We start from the raw sequence: 18,499 nt of genomic DNA on the forward strand, positions 1-18,499 counted from the left end.
GCTGTAAATACGTCCCATTACATAAAAGCGACGAGTCGTCCGTCTTGTTTTTTCCTTTTCTGTGTCGTGTTTGTGTTTTGTCCTCTCTGTCAGTTCACCTCTCCAATGACATGTCACGTCTGGGAATTTCCGGCTCGGGTTTTGACTTTCATGTGTCAACAAAAAGGGAGAGAGAGAGAGAGGGAGGGAGGGAAAAAAAAGAAGTATGCACATTCTTCACAAGTCGTGTGAAAAGTGAGTTAACGGCGTTGTTTCCTCCTGCACAGAACGGCTTCGCTGTGGTCAGGCCACCGGGACATCACGCGGACCCCTCCAACGCCATGTAAGTCCGAGTGCGTTTCAGCACTCTGCCTTTTTTCTCTCTCTCTTTTTTTCACCCCCCCCCCCCCCCCCCCCCCAAAAAAAAGCTTCTTCTGCGGAGAAAATACATGAAAAAAACTATTTCCCGGAGCGTTTCCCTCGTTTCTGCCGACGCCTGGACGACTCGTGTCGCTGTCATTTATCTGAGTGACGGGCCGCCACTGTGCCACTAGTATTTGTTTTTTTGGGGTTTTTTTTGGTTTTTTTCCCCGAATCATCTATCATTTCTGACACATTCAGCCGTCAGACGTCCTCATTAAAATATGAACAAGCACGGCGCAGCCTCGGGGCAGACAGTGTCTTTGTCTTTGTTACGGTGACTCTGCATCTTTCATCTTTTAGCCAGAGGAGCTGTCAATTAAAGTTTGATGCTGCACTGCCGCTGTTGTTTTTATATATATGTATATATATATATATTATCCACTTTGACTTTTATTTATTTATTTACTCATTTATTTATAAGAAATCAGAGATCAAGGCACAATTTGGCCCTTCGCTGAAACTTGATAAACCCAGAAGTGATCCTGACTGTTATGATTTGAGTTTGCTTTTGGATATTAATTATTTTCAATCTGCTGCATTTGAAGATATTTTTTTAGGTTTTACCATTAAATCAAAATTCAATTTACAATTCTACTGTAAAACAACAATAAAAAACAAAACAAAACAAAACACCGGTGCCTTATTGTAACTGCGGTACACAAACTAAATGCTGCTCGCTGTCGACTGAGGCCTTCACACTTTGTTCTTCACCCGTCGTTCACTCCTCTTCCTCTCCGTCCCTCAGGGGTTTCTGCTACTTCAACTCCGTGGCCATTGCTGCCAAGCAGCTCCAGCACAAGCTCAGCGTCAGCAAGATCCTCATCGTCGACTGGGTAGGGTGCCGCATCGGGCTCGGTTCGGCTCGGCTCTGTGCTTAGTTCACGTACCCGCGTGTTAACGTCCCCGCCTGCTCCCCCCCGGCAGGACGTCCACCACGGCAACGGCACCCAGGAAGTCTTCTACAACGACCCCAGCGTGCTCTACATCTCGTTGCATCGCTACGACGACGGCAACTTCTTCCCCGGCAGCGGGTCTCCGGCTGAGGTGAGTGACACCCCCTGACTCGGTATCGCTGTTGAACCTGTTGGTTCTTTTGCTCACTTTCTGACCTGCGTGACTCTACCGGTGGGTTCAGGTCGGATCCGGAGCAGGAGAGGGCTTCAATGTGAACGTGGCGTGGACAGGAGGACTGGACCCGCCCATGGGGGACGCCGAGTACCTGGCCGCGTTCAGGTAAAGACCCTGCAGAGTTGTGGAGAAACTCTGATCTACATCCGTGATGTTGACATCTTGGCCACTGTGGTCTTTTTATTTTTATTTTTATTTTTTGTTTGGCTCTTCTGAAGCGTCTTCCTCTTAACTGTACTTTCACAATCACTGCAGCGCAAACAGTCGGGGGAAAAAAAAAACAAAAAAAAAAAACAGGTGCCAAAATGCAATTCCGTTTTATTCCCCGTTCTCGCTTTTAGTGGAAACAAATTGGGAACAAATATTGAAATCTGTCCGGCGTGTAAAATCGTGGTAAATTACAAAAAAGAAAGAAAAGAAAGCAAGGGCCAAACCACGACTTCGCCCACGCTGACGTTATGTCACGACCCGTTTGCCAGTTTTATTGAACAGGAAAAGGGAAGTCGAGCGGTGGCGTAATCACAGAATTTCCCTAATTTCCCCTTTGGCTAAACCGCAGCGAGCGCACTGTGAGCCGCTGCTCCGATGAGCCTCGAGTCGCCTCTGACGTGCGTCCTGCAGAATTAACAACGGCCCCGCTCATTTGGAGCGCACGTGTCTGCCAGCGTCGCCGCCGCCGCCGCCGTCTCCCGCAACGCTCACTCGCTTCACGGTAAAAAAGCGGGGTCGGCGGGTCTGGCGCCCCCCCGAGGCGTCGGGGACCCTGGGCTTCCTGGCGGTGGGTCGGGTAATTGCGAGTGGTGGGCGTCGAGCGGCTGTAAACTCTGAGTGGTGTGGCTTTTCTGGTTGTCTGGTGCATCCCACCCATGGAAACCTGCGCTAACCACACCACCGGGTACTGGAAGAAGAGGGGGGGGGCAGGGAAGGGGCGGGAGGGGGGTGGGGGGTGTCGGTGTGGGATCGATGTTTCAGCTCGTATGCTGCGTGTGTGCGTGTGTGTGTGTGTGTGTGTGTGTACTCAGAAGACAAAAAAAAAAGTGGTCCCACACGCAACCTTGTGCAAATGATCAATTTATTTAGCGAGCTTTCAGTCCTTCCGACCTTCTTCAGGCATAAGCTGCGTCTCCATTACCCCTAGAATTGTGCAAAACCTAAATATGGCGATAAAAAAAAAACTGGCAATGCAAACGCCTACATTTTGAAAAACCTCTCAAATATGGCTAAAAGGTTTTGACGCTCTCATGAGGTGGTTTCTCAGACCTAGTGATGTAGAGGCACATCGCAAAAGTGTCATGTAAAACACTTTTTCTCGCATCTACGAGTCATCATACGTGACGTACAAGGGGTCACGTGACCAGTTCACTTTGTCGTTTGGATGGAGGAAGAAACAAAATATTTTTTACAAGTAATCAAAGAGTGAAATATTGCAACCATACTTGACAGCAAACAAACAAACTAATTCTTCGTAAAAAAGTCGCGGGATGAGATTTGAGGATTAACTGATTCATTAATTACGGCTAATGCCCTTCACACCATTCAATGGAAACCACCTGCACATCGCAAATGTACTTTTATTTTGTGAAAAAACTGCCATGGAAACGCAGCTACAGATCGACAACCAGTGAGCGTGGCTGTGCATGAAGGGGTTGTGGCCGTCACTTCACCTGATTGTGTTAATGCCAGACACCTGTGTAATGCATGGCAGAGGCCAACACCACATCATGGGCACTGTAGTCCAACTGGGGAACTTGTAGTCCCAAGACTGGTATCACCTTGCACAAGGCCTACTGGAACCAAGATACAACTACAGCATTACAGCCTTACAACAATATATCCAGACATACATTATATATATATATATATACCTTACAATAGATACATGCAGTTGTTTCTACGTAGACATTGGCCACGTGTGTGTACAAAACAGAACCACAGCCCACTTTGACCAACTGTTCTCAAGTTGTGGACCTTCCGCTTTGTTTTTCTTTCTTTACAAAACAAACCAAAAAAACAACAAAAATGCAAGCTGACCTCTGACCCCACCGCCGACACAAAAAGAAACAACAGACTCCCCCGCCAGAGTGTTCCGAGGCAGAGTCGCAGGGCAGGGAGCCGCTCACCTCCGCTTGACTGACACGTCCCATTTCTGTCCCGCACGGAGCCGAAGCTCCCTGGGAAGCTTTGGACTGGTGGTGGTGGTGGTGGTTGGGGGGGAGGGGGGGATTGAATTACAGCTACAGAGGAGGCAGTCAAAGCTGGTCGGTCAGCGGGGAAAAATGTAAACGCTTCTCTGAGACTGCAAACCTTTTGTTAATCTTTCTTTCTTTCTTCCTTCCTTCTTAATGAATTGTGTTTGCGCTCGATGCTCGTACTCGGCCGCTCTCACGATGCTCCCACCGACATCGGAAAGCAAACGGGGGGGGGGGTGGAGGGGGGGGGGAAGAAAAAAAAAAAGCGGTTGCAATGCTCCTTCTCTTGTAACCCAACTCCTTAAAGGAGCTCTTGTTGCCGGATTTCTCTCCGCGCCTCCACAGTCGGAGCTTCTTGGCTTCCTGACCGTCGCCTGAAGTATCGGCTTCACACAGCGACGCACGCTTCGCGGAGCGCAACACGCAGCGCCGCGCGGCCGTCCACATTCAAATCGGCTCCAGGGAAAGTCGAGCTCTCGGGCCTCCTCCAGTTCCACGGAAACAACAACAGAACTGACTCAGATAGCTTTTTTTTTTTTTTTTTTGAAATGTATTTATTTCTCTCATTACATAATGGCAGTGCGTGCAGGCCGAGCTGACGGGGCTGCGCTCCAGATAGCCCTTCCACACACAATCCTGTTTGTTTCTCCTCCGTCTGCCTCCAGCCAGCGCCGCCAGATGACTGGGACACATCAAAACGATGCTTTACATAATTGCCTGCTCACTTTAGGCCCGAATGCGCTCACTCGCTCTCGCCACCGAGGGTGGAAAGTCGTCTCGGGTGGCGACGGGACGACGACTCCTGAGAAGTGACGCTCGCTGATCCATGGAGATCCAAACGGAAACACTTGGACTTGTATTGAAATAAAATACACCCCCCCCCCCCCCAACTTACAAACAAGATAATTGAATTTATTGACGGAATTGAGAGAAACAGAAATGAGCTGACGGCTGTGTTTTTTGTTTTGTTTTTTGTTAAACAGTGAGAAAGGAGACATTGGCACTTTGTTTTTTTTTTTTGTTTTTTTTTGCTCAGAAGAAACTGAGAAGAAGCAGGGCCCCCCCCCCCCCCTCTCCCTAAATATAATAATAACCATGAATCCACTGTGTGTACGCGTTTGGAACTTTATTAGCAGCGTCCTCTTGACATGGCGACAACAACATAACAAGAGTAACATTCGCTTTTTTTTCTTTCCCAACACCCCAAAGGCTGCTGGTCTTTTAATGCCGGTGCTCGGTCTTTGAGTGGCGAAGCAGTTTTGAAGGCTTTGGCCGCCATTGGTCGCTGCATGTCAAGCAGAGTGGGCTTGTGGCGTAGGAATCTCCCGTCCAGATGAAGTTAGTGGTCGCTGTTAAACGTTGCTTTAAAGACCCAGCGAGGAGTCTTCTTCTGGTCTTTTCCTCTTTCCAAAGACGCTTGTTTTCACTCATGTTGCTCGCTGGCTCGCTGGCCCGTGGGTTTACTTTAGGGGTCACGTATCACGTGACCACGAGACAAGCACCTTGATGCATTGAAGAGTTGATTGGTGAGTTGGTGATTTATTTTTATTCTTGTTGTGCGGCCCGGTACCAAATGACCCACGGACCCGATACTGGTCCGCGGCCCGGAGGTTGGGGACCGCTGGCGTAAACAGCGATGCGGAGGAACTTGTCACCGTGTGGACGCTGGCGTTTCAACCGTGGCGGTGCCACGCCCCCTTGTACCCCCCCTCCCCCAGCCTGCTTCTGTCCCACTCATTAAGTATAAAAATGTTGGCATTTCTGTGGTGAGAAACTTCAATGGTGCCATAAATTTTACAGGTTGAATTTTTTCCTCTTTTTTTTTTCTCCCTCTTCAGTCGAACACTTCTGAAATTCTGAAAACGGCTTTGCGGCGTCCGCACCTTATCCCCCCTCCCGCAGCCCCTGCCTGCATCTGAGGCTTTTCCTTCTTTTTTCCACACACACACACACACACACACGAGTCTCCGTCTCCCTCTCCTCCTTTGATTGATCTTTAATAAGCCCCCCTCCCCCGCCCTCCCTCCATCCTTCCATCTTTCCATTAGCTCGTCTGTAGGTGCTCCCTTCTGAGGCTCCTTTTAATGGGTCTACACAGGAGGTGGGTTTCCTTGTGGCTAGGTCCGAGGCCGTGTGTGTGTGTGTGTGTGTGTGTGTGTGTGTGTGTGTGTGTGTGTGTGTGTGTGTGTGTGTGTGTGTGTGTGTGTGTGTGTGTGTGTGTGTGCGCAAAAAAGCCACCACAGTCTAATAAAGTTTACGGCAGTGAATTATCCAAAAGGTGGCAGCGCACCGCCAACAGGACGGGACGGCCAGATTGTTTCCGCCACATCTGGGCTCTCCGGGCTCTAGAATGACACTGTTAACGACGCGGCCGCGTCTTTCCTTTGATTGTGCGCACGTATGCGTCCGAGCGCACGCACGCGCACGCACTTGCGCCGATGCAGGAATGCGGTGTAGTTTGTATCTCTTGTGTGTCCACGCTCTTGTCCATGAGCTCATGTTGCCCATCTGCATGCAGTCATGACAGCAGTGTGTGTGTGTGTGTGTGTGTGTGTGTGTGTGTGTGTGTGTGTGTGTGTGTGTGTGTGTGTGTGTGGGGAGGGTCCCAGGCTGGAATAATGAAGGTAAATGGATCCCAGATGGGCTGTTTTCCCTCTTTGCTCCGTGTTGTCAGTGACGTGAGGAGAGTGACAAGCTCCTAATGGGAAACAGACTCGCACGCTCCCACTTTGAACTCTGTCAGCATGGACGCTCTCTCTCTCTGTGTCCCTGCACCTCTGGGCAGCCTCCTCCTCCTCCTCCTCCTCCTCCTCGGCTTCAACAACAATAGCACGGAGCAGGGGATCCTGGCTCCCGCCCGTTTGAAGCGGATGACGACGGGTCTCCGAGTCTCATCAGAGCCTGCGCATCCATTCACTCAGTTATAAAAACAAAAGCAGAACAAAAACCCCCAAATAGGTTTCTGGCCGACGGCTCCCGATGTTCAGAGGGAGGAAACGAGGCCGTCCGCCGCCGCTTACGAACTTTTTCCATCCGCTGGTTTGCAGCTGTGTTGTTGTTGTTGTTGTTGTTTGTCTTGTTTTGTTTTGTTTTGTTTTTTGGGGGGTTTTTTTGGACACTTTTCCTTGTGAGTGCATCACGCCGCCGTTGTCGTCGTTGCTCTGGTTGTCATCGCAAAATCTCTCTGCCGCGTCATCGCCATTGCCCGCGCGAGGAGCCACGTTAGATTTGCGTCCTGCAAAGCTGAAGGTGCACAAAGTGTCACGACGGAAGCCACTTGCTCTCCTCTTCCTTTCTCCTACCTTCTGAATTCTGCACAGTGTCGTGGAAACCCAATGTTGCACGAACACGAGCGCGCACACACACACGCACACACACACACACACACACACACACACACGTGGTCAAAGCGCCTGCAGCAGGTCCAGCCTGCAGTTTGTCTGCAGCCAGAACGAATCCTCCTGCGTCCGTGTCTTTGATCGGGCAGCAGAACTCAAGTGTGGTTCCTGCCCCACTTCCCGTAGCCTCGCACTCTCTGTTCACTTTAAATAAAGTCTCGGAAGAAGAAAGAAAGAAAGAGAGAGAGAGAGAGAGGGAGAGAAAAAAATGTTGTTCTGATTCTGTGGTTTGGTCACGGCCTGAAATGCATTTTTTGATCCTCTGGGCGCCAAACGGATCTGAAAACATTTGAAGTTCGCCGACGTAAAGCCGACAGTTTCTGTCAAGTGTCTTTTTTTTTCTAGTCTGTTTTTTTTTAATAGATTTTTTTTTTTACCATCCTGCTTTTTTTTTCATTTTTCTTTTTGCTTGCATCAGCACTCGAGCAGCTGAATCCAAGCGAGCGGCCGCTGCTTTTTTGGACCGTCTCGTAAGAATTAAAGGGGAATAAAACGGGAGGCTGAACATCTCAGCAGTCGTTACATAATATAACCAGTGTCGCCCTCTCATTTCAACTCAACACTGTGTGTGTGTGTGTGTGTGTGTCTCCACAGGTCTGTGGTGATGCCCATCGCACAGGAGTTCTCCCCAGACGTGGTGCTGGTGTCGGCCGGCTTCGACGCCGCCGAGGGGAACCCGGCTCCGCTGGGAGGCTACAAGGTCTCCGCCAAATGTAAGCACACGTCGGCCGCCGCCGCCGCTGCCGCTGCCAGAGAGAAGACGTGCGCTTTTTAATCCTGCGGGTGGTTTGAATGTATTAATAGAACCTTCTGGCTGGTGTCAGTCAGGAGCTGCCCCGTCTCCTGCCGCTGTCCCTCCATCACTGATGCGACCATAATTATAGTTTGAAGCCGCTGGGACCTTCGTTGCTATGGGAGGATCCGCCTGATAAAAATAAACCTTGGTTGAATATTATGCGTAATAATTTCAGCTCCTGTTGTTGTTGTTGGGACTTATTGATGCTTACTGACGTTTTCTTCATATGTCTGTCTGCGTCTGTGTAGGTTTCAGCTTCCTGACGCGTCAGCTGATGTCTCTGGCGGGAGGTCGTGTGGTCCTGGCCCTGGAGGGAGGTCACGACCTCACGGCCATCTGCGACGCCTCCGAGGCCTGCGTCAGCGCCCTCCTCGGCATACAGGTGAGGCATGCTGGGTATCGGCCTGCATCTCCGATCTCACTTTTATCACCAGAAAAAACGTGTTATACCTTTTTTTTTGTAAGGTCCAAGATCTCAATACATCAAGATCTCGATTAATTGCCTATAAAACTCCAGAAGATGTTGGGGGTCGATTCCCAGAGCTGAAAACCTTTATTGAAGGTTGAGAATTGATGACGTTAGCAGGAGAAACAGGAAGTGGAGATGTTTGTCATTGCCAACCAGGTGAATCCAGTTTGGAAAATGTTCTCTGACTGACGCCAATTGTTTTTCCCCTGGTGGTTGCTCTCTATTAGGAGCCGCTGGCTGAGGACGTCCTCCTGCAGAAGCCAAGCGCCAACGCGGTCCACTCGCTGCAGACGGTGATACAGATACAGAGTGAGCAGCAGCAGCTTCTTCTTCTTCTTCTTGCTCTTCTTCTGTTTCTTCTTCTTCTTCTGTTTCTTCTTCTTTTTCGTCTTCTTCTTCTTCTTCGTCTTCGTCTTCTTCTTCTTCTTCTTCTTCTTCTTCTTCTTGCCACTGGGCTCTTTGCACCTTCATCCATGAGACCATCTGAGTCTAACTTTCATTGTGTGTGTGTGTGTGTGTGTGTGTGTGTGTGTGTGTGTGTGTGTGTGTGTGTGTGTGCGCGTGCGTGCAGGTCAGTACTGGCAGAGTGTGAAGCCCTGCAGCGGCTCGGTGGCTCTGTCCTACCTGGCCGCCCAGAGACGAGACTGCGAGGAGACGGACGCCGTCAACGCTCTGGCCTCGCTGACTGTGGGGGTGCTGACCAGCAAGAGGTACACAACACACACACGTACGCGCACGCGCATACACACATAGACACACAGGACCACGCACTGACAAGCCCTGCCCCTGTCTCCTCCAGCCTCCCCGACGAGCCGATGGAGCACGACAGCGACTGCATGTAGGAGAACCAATCAGCTCGCTTCTCAGGACGTCCAGGGGGGTGGGGGGCGGGGAGCGGCGCGGCTCTCCCGCCCGCGGCTTATGGTCACGTGACCATAAAAGTAAGTGGTGGGGGGCCGGAGAAGAGAAGAAAAAAAAAGCACTTTTAATGCCACTTTAAGGCCCGCCCACCCGCCCACCCAGCCACTCGTCTGCCTTACACCCACCACCACCACCAGCAGCAGCAGCAGCAGCAGCAGCAGCAGCACACAGACCTACCTGCAGCTCTGGCGCCTCGGCGCTGGTGACCACACAGCGCCACCTACCAAGTGGGGAAACCCTCTGAGACCACACCAAAGAGCAATAAACAATGTTTTCTGAGAGACGACGTCTGACTGACATAGGTGTGTTTTTGTTTTTTTGTTGTTGTTTTTTTTTCTTCTGTCATCCACCGAAATGAACCCCAGAGAAGAAAAAGAAGAGGAGGAGGAGGAGGAAGGGCTCTGGTTCTTCTGGGGGAAACAGTGGACCAGCTGTCGTTTCTTCTTTTTTTTTTGTTTGGTTTTTTTTTTTGTTATTTTTTATTGCCTCCTTTTCGCCTTAACATAAAGGACCAACACTGGGTTTCAGGAGGAGGAGAAGAACTCGGGATTATAAACTCCATCTCTCTCTCCTCTGCCGTAAAAAGCAAAACGCAGACCAACTCAGAGAGCGACCGACTAAACCTGTGACGTCAGGTGACGACGAGACAAACGCACTTGGAACCTGGCGGGTGACGTGCAAAGAAAAAGAAAAGAAAAGAAAATTCCCCCCCAAAAAAACAGCCCTTTCTTAAAAAAAAAAAAATAATAACCAGAGAATTTTAAACAACAGCAAAAAAAAAAAAAAAAAAAAGACTTGTTCTTGGCCTGTTTTTTTTTATTGATGTCAGAACATTACAACCACTAAAAGAAGACAACAAAGGCGTGGAGGGGTGGGACACACACACACACACACACACAAAAAAATGAAGACACAAAAGAGACAAGTGTGGTTTGTGAGAGACAAAGAAGAAGAGGCTAAATGTCCTTGTTTTATTGCACTGTTCATTCCATAATGTGAACCATAAGAAATTCCAAAGCTCTGGGAAAGAAGCCGCAGCAGCGACCACGCAGGTTATTCAACCCTTCTTTTTTTTCTTGATTTTATTTTGTTTTTTTTCGTGCAAAGTCGCGCTCGCTTTTGTGTTTTTCTTTTTGTTTAGTTTTTTCCTCTCATCCGACGTGTCTTAATGAAGAAGAGGAAACATTCGGGCTTTCGTTCCCAGGAAGCTCGTCACGGAAGGTGGGCAACATTCGGAACGCTCTGCTGCTCTTCAAGTGTCTTAAATGCACAGCGACGCAAGTCAACGTCGACACGGCGACAAGCTGTCGATAGTACCACTAGTATTGATGATTACTGTATCATGTGTTCGTTTTTTTTTTTTTTTCTTCTTCTTCCGTATTTGAGACTAAAGGGCCATTCCGCCGTGCCGAGGAACCGTCGTATTGTTGAATCGCAGTCGTTTTGTTTTTCGTATGCACTTAAGAGAAGGTCGCCCCAAAGACGACCGACCGACCGCCTTAAACCAGTGGCTGAGCGCCGCCACCTCGGTGCCGACTCCGCCCCCAAGAGGAAGAGCGGGGAACCTGTGGATTTTAGGAAACCCCAATCTCCAGAATAGGAAGTAGCCTAAGCGAACATTGACACTCTGATTTAAAAGTCTAACAACTCCACAGAGGAACTTTCCAAAGTTCTGGGGGACAAAAGGAAAAGCCCTCTGTTTACACCCTCCTGCTAAGCATGTTGGGTTTTTATTTTAGCTTCCTGCTATAACTGATGATTTAACAACATCAGAGGGACGCAAGCCAACACCTGGGAAGGGGTTTCACTGCCCCTTTGTGACATCACAAAGTGGTGCTCACCGGAACTTTATGTTTCGGCTCGCACTTTCTGAAAAAGTGGCAGCGAACAGAAAAAGTGAAAGGACAGACTTTTCTGATTTCTGGGAAGTTCACTGAAAATGCACACACACACTTGTTGGTTTGTGTGTAATATGGGGCCTTTGAAAACTGGCAGTAACCTGAGGACGCTCCCTCCTGCCTTGCAGTGCAGACACCAAAAGGACTCTGCATTCCAAAAATGAATCCGCAGACGCAGGTTTCTGTGCTTGCAGGCGATTGTGCAGCAAACGGCTGCGTCAAAGTGTACTTTTAATCAATCTGTTGCATCCAGAGTAGTTTTCCAAATGGCCAAATTAGCTGGTCAAGTCAAGTTAGTTGAAGCTTTTTAGTGCGATTCTGCTTTTTCTTTGACAATAAAAAAAAAAAAAAAAAAAAAAAAAAAGCGTTTAGGCACTAAACCAATAACCTCTATGGCTAGCTAGTTAGCCGCTCCTGTCTCGGAGCTCTGCTTTGAGTTTTTATCATCTGCGATTGGCAGCATTGCAGTTCCAGCCCTTCCAGAATCTCCAGAATCAACCCAGTCTTGATTTGATTTGGTGCCTTGATTATTTTATTCATTAGAAATATAAATAAACAATGCAAAACTATTAGCACAATCTGTATGTCAGTGAGTCAGTCCGACCAGCCGGAGAAAAACGGCCTCCAGCTAGCGAAACCGCTTGCGCGGCTTTTTTGTTTTTCGTGCGACCCTGGGCACCGTCTGCCCAACAGAACGCCTCGCAAGCTTGTACATAGACGAAGGAAACCACACGGCTCAAAGCAAGAGTGCAGACTTCACCTTTGCCAGAAGTACCACTAGTGTTGCACTACTGTTTCATCTCAGAAAAGCGACAACAGAAGAAGGTAAAAAAAAAAAAAAAGTTACGCAGGGGACCCGGTGCTTTTGTAAAATTGGATGCAACAAAGTCTGAGTGTTGTCACAGTGTTCAACAGCTTTAAAACAACAACAACAACAACAACAACAACTCACACGTCCAGCTGGTGCGTGTCGACAATGTCTGAGTGTGTTTGTGCGAGCGAGTCTAGAGATTATACTGTACGTGTTGTCGTGTGAATGTGTGAGTTTTGTTTTTTTGTTTTTTTTGTCAAATACTGTAAATGCCCTCTCCTGTATTATATTCCCAGTTTGTGTCTTATGGAGCCAGTACTGCCTCCGCTCTTAGCTCCCTTTAGCGACGACGCTGTTTGTACTTTCTCCTTGAATAAATACACTGTAAATAGGAAAAATCCCAGACCAAAAAACACATGACATGCACACACACACACACACACACACACACACACACACACACACACACACACACACACACACACACATATAAGCGTGCCTTGATGTGCTAAATTGAATGTGTATTGGCAACTCTTAACTAACTGGACTTACAGTAGCTGTGTACTTATTAAAAGAAACCGTCATAATCTTTGTTTTTATGTCTTTTTGTATTATTTACCTTGGTGTGTTACTGTTTTTCCTTCACATTTCCTACAATGTCTTTGTATAGAAAGATGTCTATTTTGTACTTGTCTTTTTTCCTTCTTGATTAAAGAAAAATAATTTCCAGCATAAGACCACTGTTGTCATGTGTGCGTGTCCCCACACTGAAGTCGCTGCTTGTCACTTACAATGCACTCAGGACATTGATTCCGCAGCCTTGTTGCTGTTGACGTTGACCTTCAACTGTCATTCAAAGTTTTAGCTGAATTTACTTTTTAACAGTCCCTTTAAAAAATGTTCATTAGGTTCAAAGAATTTTAGATGGTAGATGAGGCTGATGCAAATCTGTCTTTATGACGCTAATAAATAAGTTCACGCTATCACTGCTTCATACTTAAGGACAATCTCACATTTTGCTCATATCCGAGAAACCAAACCTCGACTTCACCATACCGTGATTTGTAAAAGTACTTGTAAAGTGTTGAGTCTAGATTACACAAGCATTTTGTGTGAATTAATGCTCTAGTCCAAGTCGCGGTCCATTCTATCAACGCCCATTGTTTAGTGTCCAGTTAAGTTTAGCGCGTCTACATCAGCAATGCTAATGCTCTTTGAGGAGCTCTGCTGAGACAATGCGATGACTAAACCACTGATATAATAACCACAATGTGATGATTAGATTGTGCTGAAGAGTCTTTCTAATCAGATCAAGTGCTAGCATAACAGGGCGTCAAAGTCAAGACAACGAAAAGAGTGTCTCCCCGTTAGTTAGCAAAAGTTTACCAACTGCTCTCTCAACACCGAGGCTTTAACGAAGCCACAACATAAAACGCGCGTCCGAAACAGGTTGTAAATATTCCTAATCTGCACATTAACATGTTCTCTCTGCGGGGATTAACTGTTCCCGAACGGAGGCCGAGGCAAACAGATCTCATTAAAAAACAAAGGCAGGGGAGGGAGGAAGGAAGGAAAAAACACAAGAGAGAGAGAGAGAGGGAGAGACAGTTTAACAAGAGAGACGGCGAGGGCGTTGGTGCCAGTATAAACCCACTTTGATCAAAACAGCACAAATCCTGGGAGTATGTTTGGGGACATTTTTATTGCTGTGGACAAATAAATTTACATCTGCAAGCATCCGACGTTCAAAGGATCCTGCTGGTGGATCACAAGAGAGTGACTTTTACGCACCGCTTCAGTGTCAATGTACAAAATAATTCAAGTAAAAAAGGCAGAACTAGTGGAAAAAGATCCAGTTGATGAACTGAAAATGATTGCAAGAATCACAAAAATCATTTAGACTAAAATCCTGTGGCCAAAATCAGGAGTCGGCCCAATCTGACCTGATCTCAAGTTTTTTCTTGGCGATTGAATCGTTCTTTCCTGTTTTGCTGGGTTCCTCCATCAGGTCTTCAAACTGATCGAGAGATCTTTGCATTCATGTTGTCGTGATTGTTTTGTTTTGTTTTTTGAGCACCCCAGTCCATGGAAATAGAAGCGTAGGTGTGAAGTCACTGCGGTCTACAGCCTGAAAGACAAAGAGATAAACGATAGTTCTTCATATGTGTTTCAAACAGTGAACATTATTCACAGTCACAGTGAATAATGTCCAACAATGGTTGTATAAAAAAAAAAAAAAATCAGTTTGGTGAATGACGAGGAGATACCAGAAACAAAAAAAAGAAGCCATGTTTCTGATTAGCTTCAAAGCATGAGAACCACAAGCGGATTAAAATGAAGCGATTTGTGGGAATTGGTCGGTATTTACGAGGGTGAGGCAACGCTCCTCCTTGGCCCTCCGGTCCGTTGCTGAACCAGCCGCTTTCCACACAGCCAATAAATAGCCGTGCGGGAAAATTCCACTCCAGAAATTCCCCCGGCCCGCTAACAGAGGCGCGACGCGCTCGTCTTACTCGTCTGACTGTGATGTTTACAAAATGCATGCGGGGCCGACTTCCTCGGCTTGGGACCAGCTTACTGTCATGTCACTGACACTCTGGGGCACCTCCACACTGGCATGTCTAAAGTCGTTACGTTTGGATACTGACAGCTAGCAAATTAGGTGAAATGTTATTAGCGCAATGCCTTTGCCGTTGGGTTGCTCACATGGAAACAAAACCGTGCAACTGGCTCGTGGTGCAATTTGTCCAGATGAGACTTGATATCCAAAGATATGAAACCCTACTTTGTTTTGGAAGATGTGTATGTGGGAGGACCGTTTTTTTGTGCACGGCCACATTGATGCTACGCTTGAACATTTGTGTGTGTGTGTGTGTGTGTGTGTGTGTGTGTCTAAATCAGCTCTCACCTCCTCCATCACTTCCAGTGGTTTATGGGAGCCCGGCAGGGCGCCACATCAGCCTCCCCTTTGATGGTGACACCGATGATTCATGGCTGTTAGGGGGCCGTTTGTTTTCATTACGCCTCGTCGTCAGCCCGCCGTAGCCTCATCACGGTTTACGTGCAACGCAAGCACATTTGGGCTGGAACGGGGGGGGTGGGGGGTGGGGGGGAAGAATGTCAAGAGGAGAGGCTTTTTTTTTGGCACCCGAGCGAAACAAAAGGGGCTTGGTTTTTTGGCATGCACAGAGGAGAAACCCGGGGCCAGGATGTCAGCTACATTTTCCAGCGCTGGCTCGGGTTCCGAGGTGGTCGGGGGAGTCGTGTGTCAGAGTCTCGGAAAAAGTGGTAATTGCAAAAGGGTAGACAGAAGTCAAAAGGTCCTCTCTTGTTAGAGTTTCCACGTCTTTCCTCGCATCTCTCTGGGGCCCTTTGTTGCTGTTGATTTGTATTTTAGTCTCGACCTTTCAATCCAAGGGCGCAAATACAGTTAAATAAAGCACAAAGATAATCTTCCAATGGGGCTGGATGTACTCGTGTGTACTCATTCAGGAAAGTCATGCCTCGTACTCAATCAATCAGTATGACTGTAGGCATGAAGATGATGATGCTAACAGCAGTTTTGATGAGAAGCTGGAGAGTGACAGCTGGGTTGGGACAACGGGGTCAAGGCAACCTGAGAAAGCCAAGAACTCCAGTAAAATGCTGTGACGCTCATATAAACACTGACAAACAGACAATCCAGTTGTGACGTGCGAAAACAGCAAGTCAGTGAGTAAGGCATCTGTGCCAGGTATGAACGTTTCTGATTCATGAGGAATTCAAACATTTTTTTTTGGGGGGGGGGGGGGGTAGGGGGTCGGTCCAAAGTCCAAAACTGGCGGTCAGGTGCAGCTAGTGACCAGCAGACATGGTGGACCAGGCACCTTCCATCCTCCACACGGAGAAGGCATAGCTGAGTCTCTCGTGAGCCAGGTAGTTGCATCCGGCCAACTTGGCGTCCATGTCGTCACTCTGCAGTACCTGGTACAGGAAGTCAATGTAGCGCGACGCCAACTTGAGGGTCTGGATCTTGCTCAGCTTGTCCGAGGGCAGAGTCGGGATTATCTTGCGCAGCGAGGCGAAGGCTTCATTCAGGGACTGCGTCCGCTGGCGCTCCCGAATGTTGGCTATGGTCCGCTGGCTGGAAGGGTCCTCCAGGGCTGAAATGCCACCAGGACTAGGACCAGGTAGAGGGGACAGGGACGGCCCTGAAGAAGGAGGCCGATGCTGGGGACTCTTCTTGAGCCTTTTGGGTCCGTTGGGGGTGAAGATGTGGATGTCCTCCATGGGGTTGGTCTTGCCGCCCTCTGGGGACGATGTGGGACTCACCGTGGCAACCTGGTCCTCGGAACTTATGCCCATCTGCCGTTTGTGCCCGGTGACCCTCGGTGCGGCCACGACCACCGGGCAGGCATTGGAAGATGGTGGTCCTGCATTCTCCACGATGGAAAGCACCCCTCCCTCAGGATGGTCATCGTTGGATAGCTCCTCCTCTCGCATGCCTGGCCCACGTTTCTTTTTAGTGTTTTCTCGCCTTTATATGAGTCTCTACCCGTCACTGCGGCTCTTCTCTTTTTTCCTCTTGCTGGACCTCCTTCCACTCACCCTCTCCTTCAGGTTTTCTTCTCCGCAGTCTCTCAGGAACTCCCTTCAGTACTCTGTGTCCTTTTCCAACCCTGCCATGCCAAAATGGGCGACCAGTAAGCCTTCGGTTTTCGGCACGCCACAGCTCTTCTTCATCCTCCTGTGCGGAAACCAGCCGGTGATCTCAGAGAGCGTGCTCGGCATCTGCAAACTTGCGCTCATCTAAGCGTCCCGCCCGCTCCCGTGGCTGCGTGTAAAAACGATCAGACTTTTTAAAGGTGGGGAACCATGAAAATCCCAGCTCCCCTCCCACCCATCTGCGCCTATTGGTCTGCACAACTTTTTTTCCCCTGCTTTCTTTTTTTTCGGGACAGCTGAGCTTAAAACAACAGGAAGAGCGAGTTCGAGGCGATTGGCTGCATCAAAGGGACGAGGCGGAGACAAAGGTGTGTCGCGCAGCCAACCACACTGAACCGCCATGACGTTCGCTCCCGTGTCGTAAGAAGTTGCCCAAGTTTATGGGTTCCAGATTTCCTTCAAAGTGAGTCACTACCATCCCCCCAAACTCTCTCCCTGCCTGGTTCTGTCCCCCTCTGCCCCTCTGCTCTCCCTTTAGAAACACTGTCCAGTGACTCCGTTGTAGCTCAGAGGAGCCAAAAAAAAAGGGAGGTTCAGGTGATTTTTGTCTGTTTTCGAAAAAAAAAATTAAGTTCCTCCACATAGCCGCAGAGCAATTTCAGTCTGTTTTACAAAATTGGGAATTAGGATCAATTTTACTACAGCGTAACATTCTCTGCAAAAACACTGAAAGGAACAGGCTTCCCCTTTTTTGCAGATGTTTTTATTCCCCTGTTTGTCTTACAACAAAGACACTTTGTTGATTTTTTTTTTTTTTTTCCTTTTTTTCCCCTGCTTGGCGGTCATTGCAAACCCCGACCTGAAGGGAACTCAGCGCTGGCGTACAATCAGCACTGTAGCACCTAATCACAGCCCTCAGGGAGGAAAGAGTTGTGCTGATCAGAGGGAGGCGACCCCCTCCCCCAACAGCTGGGACATTTCAGTTTCACTCTACCAAGTGCGTGGCCCAATCGAAAAATGCGAAACTCCAGTCCAGGTCTGAAACACACTTGGCTCTCTGAGTGGCAGGGTGACTTGGTGGCCCTCCGCCACACCCAGGCTGGAGACGAGTCAAGACACTTCGACTAGCAAGAAAAGTATGTCAACTTAAACACGATAAGGTCTACGACAAAAAACTGAAACTGCAGTGAGAAAGAAGAGAGTCCCGTCAATGACGGTGCTGCTGAGCCAACCACTGTTCAGCGCTACACCTGGCACGAGTTAGTGACACCTCCAGCACACCCCTAGCCAGGTGAGAAGCATCTCGTTTTTGACGTCCAAACAAGTTGGAATGTCCAACAAAGTATCAGTTTTAGCGGGAAAATATACCCCAGTGACTTTTGCAGGAAGCTGGAAACAGAGGGCAAAATATGTTGGGGATCAAGACAGATTCTTTGGACGAGGTGGGAAGAAGAAAATAAATTTTATTTAGGGATAAAATTAATTTCTCTTTTAAATACAAAAACTATTAACTTGTAATCTTAGAGGTGCCATCTACTCGTTTTTACCAGTAATAATATTAAAGATGAAGAATTAATGTACATACTCAGCTCTATTCAGGACACAAACAAATACAAAAAAACAATGCTTATTCTAAAAAGAAAAGAATAATATGGCATGAAAGGAAGTGACCTGTTTAAATATTTCCCTATGTAAACATTTGGCAGAAAAGGAAACATCTGAATATCAAGTGGATTATTATATTGCTGTGTCCTGCGAGGCACACGGCGCCTGGTGGTCTGACTCAACCGCGGCGCAAAGGCAGGTTCGAGTGCCCCCTAGTGATGGAAACCACACAGTTGCT

At 48.2% G+C, this 18,499-nt stretch overlaps 2 protein-coding genes and 1 long non-coding RNA gene across 5 annotated transcripts in view; 1 reads left to right on the plus strand and 2 right to left on the minus strand.

The window, feature by feature from the left end:
* hdac7a (histone deacetylase 7a) overlaps window positions 1-12,747 on the plus strand; it is a 57,246-nt gene extending 44,499 nt beyond the window's left edge. For all 3 annotated transcript variants that reach the window (XM_076026606.1, XM_076026607.1, XM_076026608.1), the window contains 9 exons: window positions 267-322; window positions 1,148-1,235; window positions 1,327-1,446; window positions 1,538-1,635; window positions 7,712-7,830; window positions 8,162-8,295; window positions 8,610-8,691; window positions 8,954-9,092; window positions 9,182-12,747. In XM_076026606.1, coding sequence (XP_075882721.1) covers window positions 267-322; window positions 1,148-1,235; window positions 1,327-1,446; window positions 1,538-1,635; window positions 7,712-7,830; window positions 8,162-8,295; window positions 8,610-8,691; window positions 8,954-9,092; window positions 9,182-9,224 — 879 coding nt within the window. In that variant the 3' untranslated portion in view covers window positions 9,225-12,747. The remainder of the gene's footprint in view (window positions 1-266; window positions 323-1,147; window positions 1,236-1,326; window positions 1,447-1,537; window positions 1,636-7,711; window positions 7,831-8,161; window positions 8,296-8,609; window positions 8,692-8,953; window positions 9,093-9,181) is intronic.
* Window positions 1-18,499, minus strand: part of LOC142888373 (uncharacterized) — a 376,178-nt gene that overhangs the window by 206,976 nt on the left and 150,703 nt on the right. The gene's annotated exons all lie outside the window — the stretch shown is intronic.
* On the minus strand, window positions 13,928-16,847 carry LOC142888041 (uncharacterized). The gene is made up of 2 exons (XM_076026039.1): window positions 14,921-16,847; window positions 13,928-14,140 (listed from the first exon to the last, which is right to left on the minus strand). The coding sequence occupies exon 1, from the start codon at window positions 16,492-16,494 to the stop codon at window positions 15,847-15,849; it is 648 nt and encodes a 215-aa protein (XP_075882154.1). The 5' UTR covers window positions 16,495-16,847; the 3' UTR covers window positions 13,928-14,140; window positions 14,921-15,846.

This window comes from Nelusetta ayraudi, unplaced genomic scaffold (genome assembly GCF_046127955.1).
Source record: "Nelusetta ayraudi isolate G7.1 ecotype Tasmania unplaced genomic scaffold, CSIRO-AGI_Nayr_v1 ptg000019l, whole genome shotgun sequence".
In the NCBI taxonomy this organism is placed as follows: Eukaryota; Metazoa; Chordata; class Actinopteri; order Tetraodontiformes; family Monacanthidae; genus Nelusetta; species Nelusetta ayraudi.

Coding starts and splice junctions, on each gene's coding strand:
- LOC142888041 (XM_076026039.1), bottom strand. CDS start 16,494: ATGCGAGAGGAGGAGCTATCCAACGATGACCATCCTGAGGGAGGGGTG.